This window comes from Equus przewalskii, chromosome 15 (assembly GCF_037783145.1).
Source record: "Equus przewalskii isolate Varuska chromosome 15, EquPr2, whole genome shotgun sequence".
Classification (NCBI taxonomy): Eukaryota; Metazoa; Chordata; class Mammalia; order Perissodactyla; family Equidae; genus Equus; species Equus przewalskii.
In genome coordinates this window covers 38,185,902-38,210,248 of record NC_091845.1, presented here as the reverse complement: position 1 = coordinate 38,210,248, position 24,347 = coordinate 38,185,902, and the positions used below count along the sequence as shown (strand labels likewise).

Below are 24,347 nucleotides of genomic sequence, written 5' to 3'. Positions count from 1 at the left end.
GGCGTCACCATCATTGGAGATTTGACACTCAGCGCTGGCACAGCGTGAGACAAACCTGTGAGAACATCCACTCCTGACGATACCATCTAAGCCTCGGGAGGTGCAGGGAGGTTGTGAACCTGCCCCAAAGTTCACAGAGGATTTGAATGTGAATTGGGAAGGTTTATTTCTATAAAAATATTTAACAGTTAATAAAAATTTCAAGAAGTTAAATAAAATTTTGGTTAAAAAAATTTTTTTTTTTAGAGATTGGCACCTGAGCTAACAACTGTTGCCAATCTTTTTTTTGTTTGTTTTTCTCCCCAAATCCCCCCAGTACATGGTTGTAGGTCCTTCCGGTTGTGGCATATGGGATGCCATCTCAGCATGGCCCCATGAGCAGTGCCATGTCCGCGCCCAGGATCTGAACTGGCGAAACCCTGGGCCACCGAAGGAGAGCGTGTGAACTTAACCACTAGGCCACAGGGCCGGCCCCTAGTTTTAAATATTTTTGACTTAAATTTTGATATTAGTTAATTAGAACTTTGTGTTTTCCTTTTAATTTTACTAATTTTGATTATTTAAAAAGTAACTTTGGAATATATTTTAAATAATTTTAGCTTTTTTATATTTTAAATTTAATTTAATTTATATTTTGTGCTCTTTGGACATAATATTTTATTTTAATCTTTTAAATCATTACTGCTAATAAAATAGTAAATATGTGAAAATCTTAACTATAACAACATAATCAATAGTTTTACTGGAATGAAAGCAAGAACAGTAAATGTTACATAATTAGCATATAATACCTTATGAATTAGGTGTGTCTTTATTTTCTTACTCACCTAACATCACTGAACACCTGGAAATGAGCAATAATCATTAAATTCAATCATCTTTGATAACTGACTTTCTGATATTTTTATATGACTTTCAGACATAAAAACCACGTATTTACAGATTTTTTATTGTTACGAAAGTTTATTTGCTGAGTAGGAGGATAAAACGTTTAATTAGCAGTTTGTAACTTGATTTATGACTTTTAAATATTTAGACTCTGTAATATGGGCCTCCATTTGTCCTCTTGCCCAGAGCACTGCAAACGTTAGGGCCTGTGCCTTTGTGGGAAAAGCAGATGTGGCCACGGGTACTTCTTGTTGCAATAAGGGCCAGAGAAAGAGTGCTTCTGAAGGTCATGTCTACATGGCCTCATGGTCAAGGGGGAGCTGGAGGGGTTGGGTGGACTAGGGAGGAGACTCCAAGGAGAAAGAAAAATCACCAAATCTATACATTTACTCCTTACCATAATTCCGTCACCCTACTTTACAGAGGGGGGCTCAGAGAGGATTTGTGACTGGCTCAAGTCACACCGGTTGCCTGGCTCTGGAGCCACCTACAGCAGGGCACCAGTATCCCCTGAAAACCAGGTCGATGCTACCCAGCAGCTCTTCCCACTCAGGCTGGGGACCCTAGGCCCAGTTCTCCCGTGGAAGTTTCTTTCCAGTTGAGGCCAGCCTGACTGGTGTGCAGGTGCCAGGGCCTCTAAGTGGTGGAGAATGTAGCATTCCCACCCACTGCCAGCTGCCTCAGGTGGCCTCAGAGAACCAGTGCTCCAAAGTACAAGCACAGGGGTGAACTATCCCCCTAGGCTGTCCCATCATCCTCCTACAGGGGTCAAAGGACCTCTCTGTCACACCTCTGCCTCACGTGACACAGGCACTGAGTCTCAGCCCTTCTCACTCCCTGGACTGGCCCCTGGAGGATGGTTTGGGGGCCCCCTTCTCTGTGACATGTTGTGGGGAGGGGGTGGGTAGCAGGCTTGGAACTGTGCTAGAGGGAGCCAAGGTGTGACCTGACGGCCTGAAGGGAGAGACAAGTCCCTGCCCATACCTCTGTCCAGTCTTGGCCAGGGAGGGTTCTCCACGCTTCTGAAAGCAAACAGGTCCTGAGTGGTTAAAAGGCTTGCCCAAGGCCACCCTGCCAGAGAGGGAGGCCCTTACTTCCCCTCTGTGCTGACTCTGAACTGCCTCTCAGCCCAACTTCGAGGCCCCTGCTCTGAGGGTGCTGACCCTGGGACCCTGGGACAGGAACACTCATGGCCATTCTCTCAAAATGTGGCTGGGCCCCAGCCCAGTCCCAGACCTGGGTCACACCCGCTACGACCTTCCTGGGGGCCCTGCAGCTTCTCCTCTTCATTCTCTGGGTAGGAAACTGGAGCTCCAGCAGGCCACATGTATGCTCAAGGCTGCACAGCTGGGCACTGGTGCTGGGACTACTCTAGGTAGCCTGATGCTGAAGCTGGGGCCTGTACTCGGCTGCGGGACAGGGATCTGAGGGAAAGGCCTTGTAGGAAAAGACTGGCCTGAAGGAGCCACAGGAGTCCTGGCCAGAGGCTGCCGATCCATCAGCAAGGGGGACTCAGTGAGCAGGGCCCGGCACTGCTGACCCAACCATGCTCTCCCTCTTACACTCCTTTAGCCCTTCACACCCCTGGCTGCTCACAGGCCTGGGCAATACACTCACACCTAACATCCCACTTTCACCTGTGTACCCACGCCCACACACTGCCCCTCCCCCAAGCACACATGCTCCCTTTTTTCCCCTACTGTTTCTGGTTGTCCACACTGTGCCTATCCCTGGACTGAATGCTGAGTATCGCTGAGATCATGCCAGACCTGAGCCTGTCCTGGCAGAATGCTTAGAGGGGCCTAGCAGACTCAGTGCTGAAGATGGGGGAGTCTAAAGAGGTGCCTGCAGTCAGGGAGGGCTTCCTGGAGGCAAGGACCCAAGCTGAGGCCTCAGCATTCCTTCCCCCTCACCTAGGTCACTGCCTGTCCTCTGAGCTTCTCTCCCTGGTGTAGCCAGCGAGTTCCAGGAAGCGTCCCCTCACCCTGCAGTGCTGGTTCCAAGAACTGCAGCTCCTGGCAGTGCTTGCTCAGGATCCTTTCCTAGAACATAGGCCTCGCCCCGCCCAGGCTGCTGGGGTCTCATTGGGCAGCTGATGGAGGTAGTGGAGGAGGGGGTACCCTGGGAGGGGCCTCTGTAGGGACCAGACACTGAGAGGTGGGCCCAGGCTGTTAGCCTGGAGAGGGTGGTCACACTAGTGTGAGGGACAAGGGATCAGTGTATGTGAAAGAGCTTTGACTACCAGTCAGTGATGGGGGGCAGGCCCAGCGGGTTCAGCTCAGAGCCTCCCTGCGACACGAGAGGCTCACTCCTCGGGCCAAGAACTTCCACCAGCTTGTGCACGCCACCCCCATCTCCCCTCTTCCCACTAGCCCAGCATCCTAGCGGCCCATCCCACAGGCAAATGGCACAGGCCTTACTCTGGCCTCAGAGCAGGCCTTCATCAGATAACCTCTAGGTGGACAGGCCAGGGGACAGGAGTGGCAGGTTCTGAGCAGGAAAGGGGGGATGGGACTGTCAGTCTTGGGGCCCTTTGAAGGACGTGACACCTCTATTATTAATCCTGTTATAATTTCACCTTGCCTGGTTAGGGTAGAGGAAGTCACCCCCACCCCCACCCCCACCCCCAGCAAGTCCTGTTGGGTAGGTGGGGGTTGGGGGTGACAGGCCGTGATTCATGGGCAAGGACAGAGCCCAACTTCCCTCAAGGTCACTGGGCCTCCCCTCTGGGGTGTGTCCTCCACCCGCCACCACCTCTGAGCTGGCACCAGGCCTGCTCACCCGCCTGGGACCTGCCAGATCACGTTGAGCAACCAGTTCCTGAGAAGCGTTGAAGGCTGTTTGGTTTAAAATTAACTCCCCCGCTTCCCCCTCCCCTGCCTGTGGGCCTCCTCCGAGTTCTTGGAAGAGGCACTCTGCTCTTTCTTCCTGGGAAGAGGCCTCTAGCCGCAGCTGCTGCAATTCTAGTGAAAACACCTCACCCAGGGTGGGGGCGGGGGGTGCCCACACCTCGCCTTCTCTGCCCTCTGCAAGGCCCAGGAATCCTCCTGGAGTCTAGCATGCCCCTGTTCACCCACTGAGACCCAGAGGAGAAAGGGGGTGATTGTTAAGGTGCTGAGAGGGGGTGTTACTGCCCCCAAAGCCCACAGTCCCCAATCAGGCACCCACTGGCCCTGAGTAAAGAGGTAAAAAGCTATAGAGACCCAGCCTGGGCACCTCTCCGGGAGGGAGAGAGCGAGCGGACTGCACTGACAGCAAACCCAGGACTTTGGTCTATTTTGAGACATATATGGCTCAGAGAGATAAAGCAACCTGCCCAGCGTCACCCAGCTTTGCCTGCCTAAGCTCTGCCTGCTACTAGATGCCAGGCTGATAACGCTTACCTGGCAAGGATGCCCAGGGGCCAGTCCACACAGACATTCACACAGGAGTTAAGAGTGCTCTCTGACAGGAGGCCCCTCCTGTCTCTTACCCAACTCTCTGACTGCCCTGGGACCCTGTCTCCTTCTGGACAAGCCTTTGTTTTCTGGTGTCTCTTTGGGCTCCATGTCTCTGGGGCTTTGGAGAATAGGTTTCCTGAGAACCTGCCCTCCTAACAGTTCCTCCTGCCATGGCCATCTACCAGAAGGAGCTGAGAAAAACAAAGAAATGTTGGCCAAGTGGAAAGGTCAACACACACACACACACACGCACACACACACGCAGTGATGTTGCTCAGAAGTGGGGCTGGTGGGGGTGGGGAGTGGTGAAGTGCTTCTTGGGAGGAGGCTGCGGGCCGAGAGGCACTTTTAAGAACAAAGCTTTGGCCCAACCCAGACTATGAGTGAAATCCTCACCCCTGATGGAAGAGGAGCCCAGCTCTGGTGACAGGAAGGGCCCAGTCTGGCTCCTTGGTGCTGGGTGTGGGGAAAGTCCCTACAACAGGGCTATGCCTGGGGAACATTTGCTGGGTACCATTCCACCTCCAGCCACAACATCGGAGTGTGGGTCTCACCAGTGGGGACTGTGTAGTGGAACAGTCCTAGAGGACTGCCTGGAGGAATCGTGGCAGTCCCAAGTTCCCTCAGCCCTCAGAGGCCACCTCTTGTGCTCTGGGCCCTGCTTGTTTCAACTAGGCCTAGGTCATAGAAGCAACTGTCTTTCTATTGAACGTAAAGCTTTGGCCACACCGGAAAGGCTCCTCTTGCTCTGGGCCTGCCTCCTCTCCTCCTGCTCATAGATGAGCATCAGCTTCCACTCGCTCAGCGTTCCCCCAAAGCCAGGCCCAGCCACCTTCCAACCACTCTGTGGCATGGGCACTATGACTATCTGTGTTAGACAGATGGGGAAACTGAGGGTCCAAGAGGCTAAACTATTTGCCTAAAGTTTCAGAGTGATTTTGGAAGGGCTGAGATGTGAACCCTGCCTACGTTCTTTCCACTTGGCTGATTTGCCTCTTCAAAGACCTCCCCAGGGAATTTTCATGGGAAGCATGGCGTGTGTGCGTGTGTATGACAGAGAGACAGACAGACAGACAGAGAGACAGAGAGAGAGAGAGAGAAATTTCACAAGAAGTTAAAGAATGACAGTTTTGAATTCGTTACGGAAAGTATGTTTTCTGTTCCCCAAGCTGGAGAGACCGGGGAAAACTCAGGCTCCAGGGAGATTCCCCAGGATGCAGTGGGTGCCTAAAGCAGGCATGAACAAATGCTGGGAAGTTAGGGAAGGCTTCTCAAAAAGGAGCATTTGAGTTGGGCTTTGAAGGGTGAGTAAGAGTTTGCCCTGGCAGAACTGAGAAAGAAGGACATTTCAGGATGACTGATACAGTGTGGTGGGCTGTTTGGAGGGAGGCAGAATGGATTGGCTTGGGAGTTTGGGAATCCCGAAGCCTGGGGTAAGGCATGGGCAAGATATGGGAGGATCCTGTGAATATCACTAAGTGGGAGAGGAAGGGCAAGGTTGGGTTTGTAAATAACTCACTCTGGAGATGGTGATAGGGCTGAGGGGCCAAGGACGAGACCATCAGGATGGTCCAGCTAGGTGAGTGAGTGATGGTAAGGCTAGATCGGGCAAGGCAGCCATGGAAAGCAGCAGGAGGGCAGTTTGGGAAGGACTAGGGGCAAGGTGGACAGACTTGGAGAACAACAGGTTGGGGAGTGGGGGTTGTGAGGGTTGTCTCCAAGATGGGAAGAGCATGGACGCATGTGTAGGGGGCAATGAAGAGTCCAGGTCTGGACACAGGGAGTCTGGGAGGGCATGCACCAGGCTGTTCATGTTGCCAGCCAGCAGGCAGCAGACTCCAGTTCACAATTGTAGGATGAGGGGGACAAGCCCTGGCCTGGGATTCAAAGACCCCGGCTCTAACCCCATATGCCCACTTCCTCTCTGGGTGACTGTGGACAAGCTACTTTGCCTCTATGGGTCTCAGGCTTGCATCTTTGAAATGAGGGACAGACCCAGAGTCACCTGCCCAGCTTACCTCCTTCACCTGTAACTCATCTCTGAGGGCACAGACTACTGAGAGCTGGGAGAGTAATAGGCCTGAGGGAGACCCACCCCAACGTCTAGGGCAAGGGTAGCAGATGGCTTACTCTCTACTGGAGCTGTCAGAGAAGTTGCTAGAAGGTTGGGCTGGCCTCACCTCCACTCCAGCCCATGCAGAGACCAGACCAAAGTGTCTGTTCCCCAGGACTAGAACCCAAGCCCTAAGTTGACGAATGATGCCTGAGGATGGAGGGATGGGCTTGGAGGGCAGCATTAGAGCTGATGGGGAGAAGGGCTGTTTATAGCTCAGGGGAGTTCCAGCCCAGCTCCTCTGCAGCCCCCATGGGGACCTCAAGGGTCATCGACACCTGCCAGGCCCACCTCTCAAACGGGATTAAAATAGTGGACAAGGAATATTACAATGACAGCTGCAGCAGCTGCCAGGTTGAACCCTATCAGGCTCTCCTCAGCACCACCTCATAAATCCTCCTGGGCCTCCCATCCCCCCTCTGAGAGGTGCTGTCACTCTCCCCACTTCACAGGCAAGGAATCTTCTGAAGTTCAGTGAAGTTGAAGGAAACTCCTAGAACCAAGTGCACAGTTCATAGCCCAGACTGGAGGGGAGGTTGGGGTAAAACCAGGGGTGGGGATTGGGGGTGCTAGCCAGGTTTGAACCTCCAGGGACTTCCTCTATCTTGAGTCTCAGATGTGGGAGCCTTAGCCTGCTGCCCAGAGTGACCATTGGAGTGACCCCTTGGGTAGCTGGCAGTTGGGGACGGGGCCCCACACCCTGCAGTCAGGGGTGGGGAGGACACATTTGCCATGAGAGGCTGTTGAATTTCTGGCAAAGCCCAAACCTGCTTTATATTAAAACTGGTCTAACAGGTTGGTATGACAGGGCTGCCCAAACCTGCACAGGCTCCACTGCTGGAGGAAGAAGTCCTTTGGGAGGTCCCCAGAATCCTCCTGCCTTCTTGTTCAGGCCTTGTTTCAGGCCCCTTGCCCCTCCACTTTACTGTGGGCAGCTGTGCAGGGTGAGACGGCTCCCAGCTGAGAGTGGAAGCAGCCCAGTCATGCCCTCGGCCCTATTCAGACCTGTGTTCAGCCCAGCAAGACTTGCTCAGTGGGCAGATTAAAAGCTGGGCCCAGGTGCAAGGGCCCCGGTGCAAGGGCCCTGATGATCCAGGGGGTGTTAGGACACTTGGTGATCGTGGTCGAAGCATCCCAGCAAGACCTCTCACTGATGAGAGAAACCTGGATGACCTAGTGGCATCTCTGTTCCAAAGTCATTCCAGAAGGGTGTTGTGAGTTCAGGGAGGGACACCATGCAGGATCAAACGCCAAACTCTCCTCCCTGTGGTCTGGTAGAATCCTCCAGTCCCAGCCCCTGTCCTCCAGAAAGCCCTCCTGAATCACCCTGCCCCTTCTGCATGCTCTCAGCACCTTGCGGGGGCCAAGGCTTCAGCATGCCAGCCCCTGGGAGGCAGAGCAGAGCAGTGGTTACACAAGCAAGGTCTTGAATCAGGGTTTGAACCCTGGCTCTCCCCCTCACAAGCTGTGTGACCCTGAAAAAGCCACCACATCTCTTAGTCTTACCTCTTCTGCTGTGAATCGGGACAACCTCTGCTGGTGTGCAAGCCTGCGTGAGAACTCAAGGGGCACGAAGCCAGCCCAGGATCACAACGTTGCAGCCTTCACCTCCTCCTCCCTCTCACACCCTACCCTGCCATATCCCATACCTCTTAAACTCCTGTCTGGCCTCCTGCCCCCAGGCCCTTGTGGGGCCATCCCTGCCCAACTGACAGGTTCACCCCTTAGAAATGAGCATTGGATCACAGCATTTCCCTGCTAAACTCTGAAGAGGCGCTCCACACACCAGAATAAAATCCACGTGCCCCCCTATCCTCTCCACCCTTCCTCTACCTCCTCAGCCTTCCTGGGCAGCCATTCCAGACTCCTTACTCCTGATCACACCAGGTTTGTTCCTGCCTCGGGGCCATTGCTTTGGTGGTTCCTTCTACCTGGGATGTCCTTTCCCTAAGTTGTCCGTCCAGGTTCAGTGCCACTCTGTTCCACAGCTTTCCCTGACCCTCTCATCTGCAGCAATGTCCCCACACCCAAAGCCACTCTCTGCCCTGCCCACTGGTGTGCTTTTGTCACACTCTCAAAACCTTCCTGAGCGCCCATTTGTTCACTTGTTCATTGTCTCTTGCCCACCAGCCCATGAATCCCACAAGGATGGGGACTGTGTCTGTCTTGTTCCCTGCTGTGCATCCAGGGTCTAGCTGGAGTCTGACCCAATTGGTGCCCAAGGAACATGTGTGCTGGTAAAGGACTCAGTCAGTAAAGGGTTGCCATCAGTTACCGTCTGTATGTTGTGCAGGGTTCTGTGAGCCCACCAGATGGCTCCTCTTTCTCCCCAGCCAGTGTCAGCAGGGCATGCCCCTTTTCCTAGCTCAGAACCACCCAGGGGTAAGTGCATTGCCTAGCGGATTTTCAGCATCTGTTAGGCTGGGTCTGGGGCCCGAAGGCATGCCCTCACTTGCCCCTGTCCTAGGCAGGCATCACTCACTCCCCTGATTGGGAAACACGAAAAGAAGATTGAAGCAGAAAAATATCAGAGGTCAGAAGTAGCTGGCAGCCCCTCCCCAGGCAAGAGTTGGACCCTGGCTTGAGCTGAGGCAAGGGTGAGGAGGATAGGATTCTCTTAGCCATGCCACTGGCTCCAGAGACCCTAGCATGCAGGGACACAGGCATAAAACCAATGTCCAAGAGCAACTCTCCTGAAAGCTGCCACTGTGGCTGCCTGTTCTTGCCATCTCATGTAGCAGGCCAGGGGCAGATGGGCAGTTGGGACCCCTCAGGGTTAGCTCTGTTCTGTGCCTCACTTCCTTAGCCAGTCCCTTGCCCTCTCTGGGCCTCAGTTTCCTTACCCATGGAGTATGGGTAATATTTAGACCCACTCCCAGGGTTGTGGTGAGCACTACAGAGGGTGTAAAGCACTGTCCGTTGCCAGCACCTGGCAGGCCTCCTGAGATGTGTCCCCCTCTATGGACAATGAAGAGTTTCTGGGCTTTTCTTGCTACAGCAGCTTTCTGTCTAGGCTACACAGCACCAGCTAGGGAACAGCCTGCCTTTGGCTCCTCTGTGTCCACTACTCGCCCTCTGGGTGACTTAGATCTGGGAATGGAGCAGACTGAGGGGCCAACTCAGGCATTTTGGGAGTCAGAAAAGGGCTGGGATCCAGGCTGAAGCAATGAAGAACCACAGACATCCCTGGCAGGGCCACGGTGACCTGGAGGAAGTGTGCCATCAGGCCCTGCAGTTAGCAGCAGATAAAGTGCCAGCTTGGATATTTGGGGCCTGGGCACCACTCCCAGTAAAAGCAGCCCTCATCTACCTCTGGCTCACTCTCCCCCAGCATCAACTCCATTCTTTGCCATGACTATCTCCATGTCCCCCAAGGTGCTGTGCCTCCATAGTTCTTGCTTTTTATCCTTTCCTGCCTCCTCCTTGTTATCAACATGTCACTCTTCACACCTCCCTGCTCTCAATCTGCCAGGATTTGCCTTTTCTAATCTGCAACTTCTAACTATCTAAGGGCTAAGAAAACAGGAAGGTTAGAACCATTTCTAAAATAAGGGTTAGAAGGCTATGAATGAGGTTCAGAGGAGCTTTCTTATGATGTATTTAAGTAAAGCTGCAGAAAATTTCAGGATGTAGTGGGATTATAGGCTGAAGTATTCCAAAGTCAGATCATCAGATAATGGAGAGTTTTCATTTTAATGGCTCTTCCACCCACTTCTGGTGTGCAGGACCCTGAATGAGAGAAGAGGGTCCCCCAACTCCAACCAGCCTGGGCCAGAACCCCACCAGCCTCCACCTCAGGCCAGGCCCTGCCAGCTTACTGGCCACTATCCCCAACTCAACTATTCTTCCCCACAGCACAGAATGACCCCTCCCCAGGCCTCTCTATGGTCAGGAATATGAGCTTCCCAGTCACGCCCTGGTGATTTCACATGACCTGTACCTTCTCCCCGGAATGGCTGGCCCTGATTCCTCTGACTGTTGGCCTCATCTCAAATATGCTACCCCCAGGAGTGGTCCACATCACTCATCCCCCAGAATTCTCTACTTTCAATCTTTAATTGGCATCTCCTGTTTACACATCTTTCAGGTCTGGTGCTCCTCTGTCCACCCGCCACCTGGCAGTGACCTGGGCAGTGACTCTGCAGGAAATCTAACTGGCCTTCACCTCCTGCCTCCCATCCTCCAAGGGGAACAAAGGGGAATGAGAGGAAGGCTGTTCCCTGTCCCATCTATTTTATAATGGTCCCCCGGCAGGGCCTGCTCAGCCATATAAGGTCTCTAGGCCTCGGCTGACTCAGATGTAAAGCTGAGGATAGTGATAATAAGATCAAAGGGGACAAACTATGTACAGAACTCAAAAGAGGCCCCAATGGGTGTTCCTTAAATGAAAGGTACGGTTTTATTGTGATTACAGAAAAATCAGTGGAAGAAAAAGACTACCAAACTTTTTTTTGTTGTAATAATTATTTTATAAAATCTTATCAGGTATGTATTTCTTCCCCTTTCTCACGTGCAGGCACCTTCCCGGGCAGGAAGCAGCCCCAGCAGAGCGCGAGCGGCAGCCCTTCAACCAGCACCCGCTTTCCTGACACAGCACATGCGCTCACGTGGGGCCTGTACCCCAGCAAGACCAGCTCTGCGCAGATGGAGCTCTGCCCTGCAAGAGGGTGGAAGGCAGGCTCTGCTGGAAACTGACACTTTGGTTCCAATTTCTTGTCCATTCACTCACCCTCCTAAAACAGGGCTGCGGGCAGAAGAAGGTGGACACATTGACAGGCAGGTGGGTCAGTGCCAGGACTTCCAGGACTGCCTTGGGTCCAGCAACATGTCTCAGGATGGGGCTCTCCGTAGGGAGGAACCAGAGAAGCTGGGGCAGAGCTGGAGTCTCCAGAGCACTCAGGGCTCAGGGCTGAGAGGTGGGGTTGGCTTACCCTGAGACCAACCCAAGAATAAATAAATAAATACTATATAACTGTGCAGTCCCCAGCCCGGCTTGCTCCCCTGCTCCAGGGGACTGTCACTGTCAACCTCAGTTCCTCTGGCTGCCAACCTCCCTGAGATGGGCTGGCTGGAAGGAGGGGGCCCGCCCCACCCTATGGACTAAGAAACCAGGGTTAGGAAAGTCCACATAGTTCAGGAGGCCACAGCAAACCTGTGCCCAGCCCACAGGGTAAGACGAGGTCCTGCCTGTCTCCCTCTCTTCTGACACATGGCTCACCAAAATGGAGCCACATGGGAGCTGGGGGCACAACCTCCAAGTTGTGTGACACTTCCCCCTACCCCTCACCTCCAGCCTTGCTCCTGCTGGCTCTTCCTGCCAGATCCATGCAGGCACCAGGATGACGGGAGGAGGGACAGTGGGAGCCCAAGTCCAGCTGGGCCCAGTGTCTCTAGGGGATGGCTGGGTAAGGCTAGGCGGATGCTTGGCTGAGTCAGAGCTGGAAAGGGTACTGTCGGAGGTAGTCAGCCATGCGCCGGGGCAGTGGCAGGCAGTCCACGTCGGCCACCAGACGGTTGATGACAAGGCGGCATAGGTGCTGCAGGCTGCGGGCACTGCTTCTGCGCACAAAGGGCTGCACCAGTTTTAGGTGCACAGCAGTGGCCGCAGGGGCAGGCAGCGTTGGGTCACCAGGTGCATCTTCCTTAGGGGTAGGCAAGGCCGGGGTGGGTGCAGGCTCAGTGCTGTCACTTCGGGTGTCAGCAGCACAGGAGGCCACATAGTGCTGCACAAGGCTGACCACATCTGGGAAGGCCAGGATGCGTGGCCTGGACAGGCAGTTGGAGTCCAGACGGAAGCTGGAGTCGGCGTACTCAATGCGCACATTGGTGGGGCCGCGAGTGGTTTTGACTGACAGAGTGAACAGGTAGCTGGGGTGAGTGCTGTCCCGTACTAGGAATGTGCCCTCTGGCATCTTCTGCAGGTGTTGCCGGGCCTCGCTGGCAGTAATGGAACCCCAATACCAACCTAGGCAAGTGAAGAGGGGACCGAGAGACTGGTCACAGTGGAAATTAGCTGGGGACACCAAACCAGGGCAGGGCTCTGTCTCCCCCTTCCCACTTTCTAGGCAGGGCTGTACCTCTTCCAGCAGACTCTCCTGGGCAGGGGCATGCCTCCCAAATCAGACTCAACAGGCAAAGCCAAGCTTCCCCTATCAGACTTCCCAGGGCAAGGCCTGTCTCCCTCCTCAGACTCACCGGATTCCCGAAGGTAGGAGAAAGTCTTGGCTATGCACAGCAGATCTTCCTCGGGGTCCAGCACCTTGGGCTCACTCTCTGGCTGGGCTGGGGTCTCCTCTACCACCTCCTCCAAGAAGGTCCCAGCAGGCAAAGGCTGCATAGCTGGCTCAGGCAGTTCCAGGGACTGGGCCCACAGGGGCCGTTGCCCAATCTGCTCCACGGCCAGCAAAGGACAAGGTCTAGAAGAGGGTGGATGGGCAGTGAATGGAGGCCCGGTTCTCTCCCCATTTCCAGAAATCACCTACACCCAAGACTGGCACATGACATCTGGCCAGTTCATCTTACTCTGAGCCTGTTTCCCCTCTGCCCACCCAGGGGCTCAATGAGACCAGTACTTCACCTCCTACTTGTCATCACAAAAGGCCCCTTGATGGCTTCCCATACATGTTGTCCTCTTTTGAAAGAGACTTCTCCACCCTCCTGCATTTATTAAACAGTACTCTCTCTTTCTCTGTTTTGCACTAACCAAAAACACGGATCATTAACTATAGGCATTTCTAGCTCACAGTGGCCAGTTAGCGTTCCCACCACACTGATAGGATCCAGTGCAAAGAAACCTCACATTGGTGCCCTCCTGGCTGAGGTGGGCTGATTAAATGGCACTGGTTCTGGTTGGGTCATGGGATGGGCCTGTGTGGGGTCCTCCAGAGAGGCCTCAAGATTATGGTAGGAGGCCTGAGGTCACATGCTGCTACCTCCCCACAGATAAGAGTATCTGTCACAGGGACCTGGGTCCACACTGGCCAGGACTTAGAGGCTGGAACAATCTCCCCAAACAGGGGAGACTCCTGTTCTCTGTTCCTCCAAGCCCAAGCTCTGAGGTGGACAGTGGCCTATAAAGGCACTGGCAAGTCCCACCTCCCATAAATATGAGCTCCCACCAAAGGGCAGGGTACTCATCCTACATTCCAGATCCCACCCTGGCAAGTCAGCTGTACTAGGCTCTATGATATTTTACACACCTTGCCCTTCACTAGGCCTCAATTTCCACCCTGCAATGAGGGGTCCTACCACCCCAGATACTGACGGGTGCGGCCACTGGTATTCTTAGATGGCTACGCCTGGGTTGCTGAGTTGGCCTCAAACAGAGCAGTAGCTTCCCTCTAGGGTAAGCCCACCCAGCCAGCATGGTGATCCTGGGGCTTCCTGGGAGTGAGAAGCAGGGCATGGCCCTGGTTGCCAAGGAAGAGAGCGCTGGTCCTCCCTCCCTCCTCACAAAATACATCCTCAGGCTGGTCCCCTGCTGGGCCTTTGAAAACAAAGATAATGAAACCATGGGCCCTGCCCTAAAGGAGAACTTATAACCCAAGTGAGAAAAGCAAAAGTGTCATTGGGGAGTCAGGGTCTGCCTGCTCCTGAGCTGAGTCTGCCAGGTCAAAGGAAGGAGGGGGAGGCATTCTGGGCAGAGATGACAACAAGGGTAAACGGTCCCAGGTAGTGCTTACAAGGCAGGAAGAGGTAGGCAGGAACTGATGGCAGGAACCAGATAGAGGAGTCAGATCTGACAGTGTAGGTTATAGGTGACCCTTAGAAGATTTTAACAAATCAGGGCCCCATGCCCACTCATGAGGAGAAGGGGCAGCAAGACCCTGGCACACCAAAGCCTGCCTAATACTTTTCCACACCCAACCTGGCTGCACTATGGGAGCTCTGGAATCCCACTCGGGGAGCTGGAGGCTGAGTTCCAGGGAACTGACTTGTGGCCTGCCTGCTGGGGCCCAGAGTTCAGCTCAGGCCCAGGAGCCTTCCAGGAGCATGGTAGTAGCTAGGTGGTCAGGCCAGAACCTCTGGGGGTAGCCATGTCCAGGCAGTTTAGCAGGGCACATGAGGGCCTGGGCACCTCTGGGGCCGATACGGTGTGTAGGTGTGTGAGTGGCTATATTGGTCTCCACAGGCTCCTGGTGAGTGACTGTGTATCTGAGGAGAGGTGTGTCCAGGGCTGTGTCATCGTCATGGCAGGGGAGGTGGCTGGTGTGTTCCAGGTGTGGGTGGCCTGTACGTGTGTGTGCCTGCTGTGGAGCCCAGCCTGTGAGTCCTGCCTGGGGACGCATGCCAGTGGGGCACGCTCAACCCCGAGGGAGGAACCCTCAGCAAAGCTAGCAGCCCAAACCTACAGTTGGGAATCCCTGCCCGCTACCCCAAGAGGGCACCAGCTGGTCTGTGGCTCTGTGTGTGGTCTTAAAAATCTTACTCCCTGACACCCAACATGCGCTCTGAGGCTCCAAGCGGAATTTCAGCTGGAGCAAAGTGAAAAAGAGTGTGGGACCCAGAAACTGGGAGGGTCCGAGGAGGAAGGCAGTAGTGGGGGAAGTGTTCAGGAGTCCCGAAATTCAGAGAGGAGGAAGGTTGATGCTGGAGACAATCAGGGAGAATTACAGGACAGTTTTCCTGGCACCTCCAGGTTTCCTCCCTAGAAACAGGACTGCTCAGAGCAAGGGGCACTTCAGCCTTGCCCCACCTTCCACCCTTCCTCACTCGGTACCACGCCAGTTCTGATAGCAGCCACTGGGCCACCCGGCTCTCCCTGGGTGTGGAGCACCCAGGCATATCTCCTTTCTCTCTCCCTGGAGTTTTCTGAATTCCTGTCAGATCAGTCTGGAGAGCATCAGACTCCTCTGATGAAGGGGACGCTGAGGCTCTGGGTGGAAGGAATATGCCAAGAATGCTCAGCTGAAGCCAAGACTCTGTCTTATTAGCTCTCACCCCACCTCCACAAGTCTTTGGGAAACTGGAGAAGGGAGACAGAAGCTGAAGTCTTTCTCACAATGGGATCCCAGGCTGGGCTGAGAGGTGGGGTGAGGCGATGGTAGGGGTACCCCAGGAAGGACCAGGCCAAATCCAGACTTTTCCAAGAACTGCTGGTCAGTAGGTCAGCCTGGGGAGAGGCAAAGATCTCAGGCTGGCTTCCCAAGAAGAGCCTAATTTGCTAGCCCACGGCAGGAGAGTGGATGACAGGATAGAGAGGGGCAAGGGCTGGCCCAAGGTCACCACTAGGTCGTGTGGCTGGCAGGCTAGGGTAGAGCGCTCTGAGCCCAGAAGGGGGTCTGGGCAGGTGAGCCACGTCTTGGAGGACGCGCTGCCGTTGGCGTCCACCTGCTCCAGCCAGAACCCAGGCTTAGCTCACCCTGTGTTCCTCCTGTCGCCAGCCGACCTCACAGTTGCCCTACCCACAGTGCGAGTAGAGGTGGTGACGGTGTTGTCACCATTCCCTGTTGTCACTCCCGAAGTCCTTCCGCGCCAGGTCATCTCCGACCCGTCAAGTCCTCTCAATACCCGGCAGCTAGCATGAGGCCGGTACTCCCCGGTGTTCGGGCGCGGAGGCTGGGCGGGAGCACAGAGCCGCGCTTACCCCTGAACGCAGAGGACCATGTCCCGGCAGCGGCAGCTCCGGAGCTGGGGCTCGGCCGGACGGCGGCGGCTGGAGGGAGCCAGCGGGCGCGGATCGCACTCGTAGGGCAGGCTCCCGGGGCGCACAGGCGGCGGGCAGGGACTGAGAGGCGGCAGCACGGGCGGGCCAGGAGGACGCGGGGGGCGGGCAGGGCCGGGAGGGCGGGGCTGGGCGAGCCACCTAATCTTTTGTCCTCTGTGTCCCAGCCCTTCCCGGAAGCGACGTCTTCCTAGAACCGCCGCCTGTGCTGCCGGACTGGGGAGGGGCGCGGTGGGGAGGTGTCAGCTCCTGCGTCTGGGGCGGAGGGTGACTAAAGGAAACACCTTTGACAGATTTCCAAGAACTTTCCAGGAAAATAGGGCGGGGCCACACGCGCCGACCAATCGCCTCGGAGGAGGCGGAGCCAAGTGGCCAGGGCGGGCCAATTGCAGTGCGTGAATCCGAGGCGGACGTGACCCAGCGGCGTTGAGCGTAACCAAGAGACCAGTAGTGAAAGACCCAGTTGAAGAAGGCCAGGGATGGGGAGGGAGAGGGGCAGGGGTCCTACCTCTCCCCCCCACCCCCACCCCCACCCCGAGTCCAGACTTCCTTTGGGCGCTCCGCTTCGTCGGGCACAGGGCCCCTTATCTCTCTGCCGAACCAGTGGCAGCGCGAGGGCGGGGTCGTGGGCCTGTCCTCCCAGCTAGCGGCTACTGCAAGGCGGTCTGTCTGGTGTGAAGCGCCCCCTCTGGGCCGCGCTTGGATCCCGCCCCCCGTACTCTTTGTGGGACGGTGGGAAAGTGGGTGGCTTGGGGTGGGGTTTGGAGAGAGACACGGCCCGGGGAGGAGTGCAGGGGGAGGCCTTAGATCAACGATGGCCCTGAGCAGATCCACGGGGGTCAAGCCTGCGGCCACCACAGCCAAAAGAATCCGGGAGAGAACGATTTCTCTGAAAGAGATGGGTGTGAAGGCACATCCCAACCTTGTGCACCAGGCAGGGCCATCCAGTCTCGGCCCCACGCTGGCCTCTGGCCGGCCGCCAGCCAGGGAAGAAGTGACTACCGACTTGGAGAGGCAGGCACGGATGGTCAGCTCTAGCTGACCCCACAGGACAGTCCACATGTGTCTCTGGGTTGGTGGTCCCCTGCCCCCAAATGTGAGAAAGAGACCTGGAGCTCCAAACACACAGAGATAAACTGAAGTTAGGAGGATAAAGATAGAGGGATGGAGCAAGGACACCTGCTGCAATCTACATGAAGCAGTTGCTGTGTTTGATCCTCAACAGCTGTTATTGCCCCCATTATGTAGATGAGAAGACTGAGCCCCGAGGAACAAAATGCCTTGCTAGGAAATAACAGGGCCAGAGTTTGATCCCAATGCCAAGTCAGAAGTGCATGCTTCTACCCCCCACCCACTCCACCTTTTCCCAGTTCACTGCATTCACCAGGGAGCATCTGGAAAGGCCATAGGGGCTGTGCACACCTCCTCCAAGTCTTTAGGCCAAAAGGAGAGGGAGAGAATTGGGCAGGTGGCAGGGTCCACTTCCCCTCACTGCCCAGTGTATACCCCCAGGTTCCCCAGAAAGAAGGTAAACGTCAGGTTCCCCTGGCAAGGATGACAGACTCCTGGCAGTGTTCAGAAGCCTGAATGATAGTATCCAGGCTTTTCCCAGGGCAGACAGCGCTGAGCTTGCCCTGCCTGGGGTGAGGAGGAGGACAGAGGGGATCCAGCAGCAAAACCCAGTGAGACAGGAAACAATAATTAATTAAGATGAGAAATGACTTCAGGGGACCAACTTCTCTGTAAATTTCCAGAAGGGAAGTTGAGCTTCAGTGTAGCCCTGTGAGCCCCTTCTGAGTAGGCCAGAAGGTGGTTTCTTGGGATGGGGGCTGATGTGGAGACCTCATCACTCACTTTGATGGCTGGGGCACCTGGAGAGCCCAGCATGGGGCCTCTGTGTAAGGTGCTGTCTCTCCAGTAGGAAGTCTGCTGTCCTATTACAATGAAGAAAAAAGGGCTTCACAACTGCCAAGCAACAGAGCTAGGATTTGAACCTGGGTCTCTATGGGGCCAAATCCCAAGCTCTCTACCCCAAGACTCTTCTACCTCCCTCTAACTTTGACTGTTTTACTGAATGCTTACCATGTGCCAGGCACTCTCAGGAATTTCTAGCTTCATTTCATTGTCTAACTACTACATATTGTCCCCTCTTTACAGGTGAGGAAGAGGCACAGAGAGGTTATACCGTACCCTAGATCTCACAGCTAGCCAGTGGTGAGTTGGGGCTTGGATCCCAGGGCCCTTCCCCCACCCCCACTTCCTCTTGAGGCACCTGCGACATGCCAACTCTTAGGCGTCCTTCAGGATCCAGTTTTAACCTTCTCATTGACGCTTCCTTGCCCCAGGCCAGTCAATGTCAGAGCACCATGGGTGTCCCCTTGAAAGTGTCCCCTACAGAAATCAGTGATTGCACAGTTCTGTGTGTAAACTAAAGGGTCCCAAGCGTTTTGCCCTCCACCCACCCTTTGTGAATTTGAGTGTTACGCACCTCACCTGTGGTGTGCTCCTGTTTTGCCCCAGGCACCTGCCTGCCCCATGTGTTGTGGGTCCCTCTGGCCATCTCATTATCGCCTCTCCTGCCCTAGCTGCTCTGCTGGCACCCCTGCTTTGACTGCTGGGCCCACACTGCCACCCAGTGGCAATTCCTCCAGCTAGTGGCAGTTCCTCTTGTGGGTTCACTTGCCAGATCTCCATAGATATTTTTGTTTGTTTGTTTGTTTTAAGATTTTATTTTTCCTTTTTCTCCCCAAAGCCCCCTGGTGCATAGTTGTATATTTTTAGTTGTGGGTCCTTCTAGTTGTAGCATGTGGGATGCCACCTCAGCATGGCTTGGTGAGCAGTGCCGTGTCTGCGCCCAGGATCCATGAACTGAACCACTCAGCCACGGGACGGCTCCAACCATAGATTTTTTCCTTCCAGGATAACTCCTCCCCTGCACTCCAGGGATTGGCCTTGCGGGATCTTCCTACCCCTCCCTACCCAGAACAGTCCCAGCATGGGTCATGAGAATACACAGCAGTGCCTTCCTCCAAGTCTGGCTCATTTGGTTTCTACATTCTCACCATGTGCAGCCTCTCCTCTCCTGGAAGGATAGTCCATAGGTGTATGTATGGGGGGGTTGGGGGTGTATATTCAGTACCTCCTCCCTTAGGCACGCATTGGACCCCCCCACCCCCCATCTCTGTAAGCTATTCCAAAGGCCTTGGCCCCCATCCCCTTGGACATAAAGCTATCACGGAGGGTTGTGTGGCAGAGTCTGCCACCATGAACCCACCCCTGCCCCAACCTAGCCATCCCAAATACTGAATCCTCCCATCAGTGTGCAGTTGGATGTGGCAGATGGTTACTGCAACATGAGTAGCGAGGGGAAATCATGCATCCTGACTCTTCTAGGTTAAGTGAGCAGTTGTAAAACATCTCTGATGGGCCCATGTGGGGAACGTGGTGCTTGTGTAAACACTGGCATTGGATATGGAGACTGCAAGAGGAGAGGCATCGCCATTGCTTACTTTTTACATTTCTGTATAGTTTGAATTTATTATAACAAGCAAGTTTTATGCAATTAAAAATTTATGGAGCCAGCCGGGTGGCACAGCAGTTAAGTTCGCACCTTCCGCTTCTCGGCGGCCCAGGGTTCACCGGTTTGGATCCTGGATGTGGACATGGCACCACCTAGCAAAAGCCATGCTGTGGTAGGCGTCCCACATAAAAAGTAGAGGAAGATGGACACGGATGTTAGCTCAGGGCCAGTCTTCCTCAACAAAAAGAGGAGGATTGGCACCAGTTAGCTCAGGGCTAATCTTCCTAAAAAAAATTTTTTTTAATATAGGGGCCAGCCTGGTGGTGCAGCGGTTGAGTGCACACGTTCCACTTCGGCAGCCCAGGGATCGCCAGTTCGGATCCCGGGTGAGGACATGGCACCGCTTGGCAAGCCATGCTGGGGTAGGTGTCCCACATGTAAAGTAGAGGAAGGTGGGCATGGATGTTAGCTCATGGCCAGTCTTCCTCAGCAAAAAGAGGAGGATTGGCAGCAGATGTTAGCTCAGGGCTAATTTTCCTCAAAAAAATTTTTTTAATATAAAAAAGAGACCAGTTAAAAAATACAATTACAACATTTTTAGGACAACTGTAATCTAACTCCATTTTTATAAAATAAGATAACTCAAAGACCACAGCATATATTGAGTTGCCCTTGGAAGGAACAAGGAGCCAGCCTCCATCCTCAGCTGCCTAGCACTCTGCTATGAGTGGGACCCTGCTTGTCCAGAATAATACCTGCTTAGCTTCAGGTTTGCCTGGCCCAAACCAGTGGCCTCCAGAGGGAGGGTTTGTCTCCAGTCTTTAAGCCGCAGATGCTTCTGGATCACAGGGCTTCCTCCAAGGCTCTGAGATCTTGGATCAGATTCTCAGGTGGGGCTCAGGGACAGAGATTTCTGGGTCCAGCTGTGCATAAATGTGTGTGCATGTGTGGTGTAAACATATGATTGTGTATATATGTGTGCATATGTGAACGTGCGTGAGAGTATGTTTCTACATGTGGATGTGGGAGGGGGGCAAGGAGGCACATGACAGGAGGGCATAGTTTGAGGGTGAGAGCTGGGCCCTGGGGTTGTTCTTGGGGGTTTGGGATGGGGGCTATGCTGTGATAACTACTGACCTTGGGCAGGGCTTGACCTCTCAGGGCTTCTCTCTGTCTTTTCTGTCTGTCCTGTAGACCATGTAGGATGCGTATGACCCTCCCTCCTCAAGTCCCACTGAGGTCATGGGGTGCCCAGGCAGAGCACCCACCCAGCATCTGATCTGAAAGAAGGTTCAATACGGTCAGTTAAGGCTATCATCAGGGTTTCTGTTTCACCGAACCCTGCTAGCTTGAAAGTCACCTCAAGGAGACAAGACAGAGCCCCCACACTCTCATCCAGCTCAACGTCTGCACACAGTGGGTGCCCACTCTCCAGGACCTGCAGCCCAGGCATCCACCGCCACATCACCAGGCCCCAATCCTGAAGCTAGAAGAATGGCTCAGACTCCTATGGGTGAAACCAAGGCCGCAGTGCCTGCAGTCCTGCTGGAGGCCTGTAGATGACAGCAGAGGCCCACTCAGGGATCCTGCCTGAGTTGCCCCTTCTCAGTCCCAATCGAGCCACCTAATTCAGGGGGGTGGGAGAGATGTGCAGTGGTAGTACAGATTTGTCCCAGGAGACAGCAACACCCCCTGCAGCTCTAGATGAGTTGTTTCCTCTCAGGGGGCCTCAGTTTCCTCATTTGTGAAATAAGAGTTGTTTAACAGCCTGTGATGGGAAAACTGGCTCGAAATATGGTCAAAATATGTAAGATAGTCTCTCAGAATAGAGACCTAAATGTGGAAGGGAAACACATAGCTAATGGAGAATATCTGTCACTGGAGTGGGGGGAGAAGACTTTGTGAACACGACACCAAAAGCCCACAGCATAAGGTGAAAAAATGATGGATCTGACCAAATGGGAATTTAGGATTTCTGGTTTAAGAACGCTGTATCCCAAGGGGAAAAATAAGCCACGGATGTGAGAAGGAGATGCACAGAGGGGAGAGATGTCAGTGCCAGGGAGACGCCTAGAGCCACCAGGGACTAGAGAGACGCGAATCACAACGAAATGCCATTTCATTGGGGCATGTTGGCAAAAATTGAGACTTCAGGTACGCGGGCGGTGGGCCACCACTAAAGTCGCAAGCCTCACACGCCAGTGTTGGAGGGCCGCCTGGCACCGTGCAGAGAAAACACCCAATTCAAATGGCTACCTGAGGTTCCAAGAGAAACAAGACTTCCTGCGCTGTCACTTGCTAGGTCGCTAGTAATATCTGAGGCTCGCACTGCCCATGGGGGACCTGGCTGAGCTCGCGCGGTCTCGCCCAGCTGCTGCTACAGCCTACGAGGTTTCCGCCCCTCGATAAGCCACGCCCCCTATTTCTGTCCCGCGTCTCTGGGGCGGGGCCTCGCAAGGGCTTCTGCCCCGCCCCATCCTGCCGGGGCCTGCCTGGCCCTTTAAGGCTGACCTAGCCCGGCCCCAAGTCGGGGACGAGTGGGGGAGGGGGGACGGTCACGTGGGCCACCGGCGGCGCGACTCCGCTCAGGGAGCTCGTGGCTGCCGGCTCCTGCGACCGCCGTCCCTGCCCCTCGCCGGCGCCGCAGCCAAGTGCACTGCCGTCAGGTACGCTCTCGGCAGGTACGCCCTCGCTGGTTCCCTCCACCTCCCGCTCCCGGGACCTCGCGGCCACTCTGCTCCCGGCGCCCTTCCCTCTTGACAGGTGCCTGGGCTGGACTCGCTTGCGCCCAGCTGCGCGACCACTGCCCCCTGCCGCGCGTCCGCACTCTCGGGCAGTTCGCTCCACATTCCCAGCCCTGTCCCCGGCCTGCAGCCCAGTCTGGCTCAGGCGATCCGAGGAGGAATCTGAGCGGAACTCACTCTTCTCCTCTCGCCTAGGTGGCCCTGGACGCGCCAGGCTGGGGCCGCCTCTGAGCGCCCCACGGGGGCCATGGATGTCGAGACAGCAGAGGAGCAGGGGGGCCCCGCGCCCCCGCCAGGTGCATCCTGCGGACCCGGCTCAGCCGGTGCTCCGGCTCTCGGGGGGCGGCGGGAGCCCAAGAAGTACGCAGTGACCGATGACTACCAGTTGTCCAAGCAGGTCCTGGGCCTGGGCGTGAACGGCAAGGTGCTCGAGTGCTACCACCGGCGCACAGGGCAGAAGTGTGCTCTGAAGGTCAGTGACCCCTCACCGCTGCGGGGGTGACCCAGAGGGCCCAACAGCAGAGGCCTGTGGGTGCACGATATGTCCGGGGCCCCTGCTAAGCTTCTTATGCACAGTATCACATTTCATTTTCATATTCCCCTGTAAGGTCAGGCTTCTGGTCCTTCCTGCTTTACAGATGGGGAAACTGAGGCTTAGCCTAGCTAAACTCAGGGTGTTCCGCGGAGCAAGGGGTGGAGTCAGGATGGGTAAAACCTGCTGTACCCGGAAGCAGGGAAGGAGTGGCTCTTGACTCAGGTTCTGGCTGGGCCTATGTGTTGGGCCCTAAGGGGGGACCTGGCTCAGTTTAGCTGCTCCTTCCATGAGAAGATCTTCTGACTGGAATGGGTCTGAGTTTCCCTCTCCCTGAGGCTGAGTCCCCACCAAGATTTGGGGTGAAACTACTTTTCTTCTGTGGCCCCTGCCTGCCTGGGCTGAAATGGTGTGAACCTCCTAGGGCTGGCTGGTGGGCTTGTGCCCATCGCACCTGTGGGCAGGAGGCTGCTGATAGGCTCCAGCTGAGTCACTGACCCCATGTTGAAAGAGGCAGGCCCTGCCCCAAGCCTGACTCACCCTGGTTCCTGGGCAGAGGGTGGGCCAGCCATCTAGCCATGTCACACCACAGGCTCCCTGGAGGCCTGGCTAAGACCTCACTGATACAGGTGGAATCCGGGGAGTTCTGGGGGTGGCTGATCCAGCCAATGTAGTTCTGGCCTAAGCCACTTGGGTCTGGGCCCGGGACCCTACCCTATACCCGGAATCCCTTGAATTTTTCATCACTGGGAACTTTATTCAATTGCAGCTTGTGTCAGCAGCCACCTGGATGGGTAGAGCATGGCAAGGAGAGTGGCTTCTGGAGGTCGGAATACAGCAAAGAATCTTCCCATTTTATAGGTGCTGCAATTATGAGCCTAAGCTCAGAGTCCTGCAGATGTGGCTCTGATCTCTGGCCTGCATTTGCCAGCTCCATGACCTTCGACTGGGTCCTGGACTCTTGAAACCAGGTTTCTGCCTCTGTTCGGGGGGGAAAGATAAGGGGTTGATGTGAGCTTGGAATGAGATGACACACCCAGAGTAATTGGTTCAGGGCCTGGTGCAGGCCTGGAGAGGCTACAGAACTTATTTAGGCCACAGGGTCTGCAAGTATCTGAGCAGGGACCTGAGCCCAGCTCCCTGTGTCTTTCCCGGGGCACTCGGGCTGATAGAGGGATCATCTCCCCTGGGTGGTCTTGGAGGGGATCACGAGGGTGAGTCCAGAGGAGGCTCAGGGCTGGGCTGGTGAGGCTGGGTCCCAGGCACAGCTCCTTTACCTACTAACCCAACAGTGGAGTGGGGTTGGGAGACCCTTTTGGAGCTCCAGGGAAAGGATTCTCTGAGTCCTTCAGGAAAAGGTGTCTCTTCTGAGGGGGATAGTGGCTAAGGGGGTGAGAAGTGAGAGTCTCTACCCCCTCCCTCAGCACCATCTCAGCCCCTTCACTT

General features: G+C 55.1%; 2 protein-coding genes and 1 long non-coding RNA gene across 8 annotated transcripts in view; 2 read left to right on the top strand and 1 right to left on the bottom strand.

The window, feature by feature from the left end:
• Positions 1-10,811: 10,811 nt before the first annotated feature.
• CISH (cytokine inducible SH2 containing protein) lies at positions 10,812-16,577 on the bottom strand. Of its 3 annotated transcripts, none has more exons than XM_008532776.2 (3): positions 16,028-16,577; positions 12,637-12,857; positions 10,812-12,406 (listed from the first exon to the last, which is right to left on the bottom strand). In XM_008532776.2, exons 1-3 carry the CDS (start codon positions 16,045-16,047, stop codon positions 11,874-11,876), a joined length of 774 nt encoding a protein of 257 aa, XP_008530998.1. In that variant the 5' UTR covers positions 16,048-16,577; the 3' UTR covers positions 10,812-11,873. The 3 variants fall into 3 exon arrangements, with proteins under 3 accessions (XP_008530998.1, XP_008530997.1, XP_008530999.1); XM_008532775.2 differs by having other exon boundaries at positions 15,803-16,386; XM_008532777.2 differs by lacking the exon at positions 16,028-16,577 and adding an exon at positions 14,600-14,847 and having other exon boundaries at positions 12,637-12,861.
• LOC139076154 (uncharacterized) lies at positions 16,534-21,407 on the top strand. Its single transcript, XR_011527452.1, has 4 exons — positions 16,534-17,177; positions 18,263-18,319; positions 19,935-20,047; positions 20,820-21,407. It is a non-coding gene; the product is annotated as an uncharacterized lncRNA (long non-coding RNA).
• Positions 21,408-22,071: 664 nt separating this feature from the next.
• Positions 22,072-24,347, top strand: part of MAPKAPK3 (MAPK activated protein kinase 3) — a 29,627-nt gene continuing 27,351 nt past the window's right edge. Inside the window, exons 1-2 of one of the 4 annotated variants that reach the window (XM_070577093.1) lie at positions 22,072-22,291; positions 22,565-22,841. In XM_070577093.1, coding sequence (XP_070433194.1) covers positions 22,617-22,841 — 225 coding nt within the window. In that variant the 5' untranslated portion in view covers positions 22,072-22,291; positions 22,565-22,616. Of the gene's footprint in view, positions 22,307-22,564; positions 22,842-24,347 lie in introns of all 4 variants that reach the window. The other 3 variants (XM_070577095.1, XM_070577094.1, XM_070577097.1) reach the window with 3 other exon arrangements.

Bases quoted from the DNA above. Each gene is read 5' to 3' on its own strand.
- CISH (XM_008532777.2), bottom strand. From the start codon at position 14,729: ATGCGTCCCCAGGCAGGACTCACAGGCTGGGCTCCACAGCAGGCACAC. The intron at 12,862-14,599 runs TCAGATACACAG...ATCCACCCTCTT, and splicing joins AGCCCTGGACACACCTCTCC to CTAGACCTTGTCCTTTGCTG. The intron at 12,407-12,636 runs GTGAGTCTGAGG...TCACTTGCCTAG, and splicing joins CTCCTACCTTCGGGAATCCG to GTTGGTATTGGGGTTCCATT.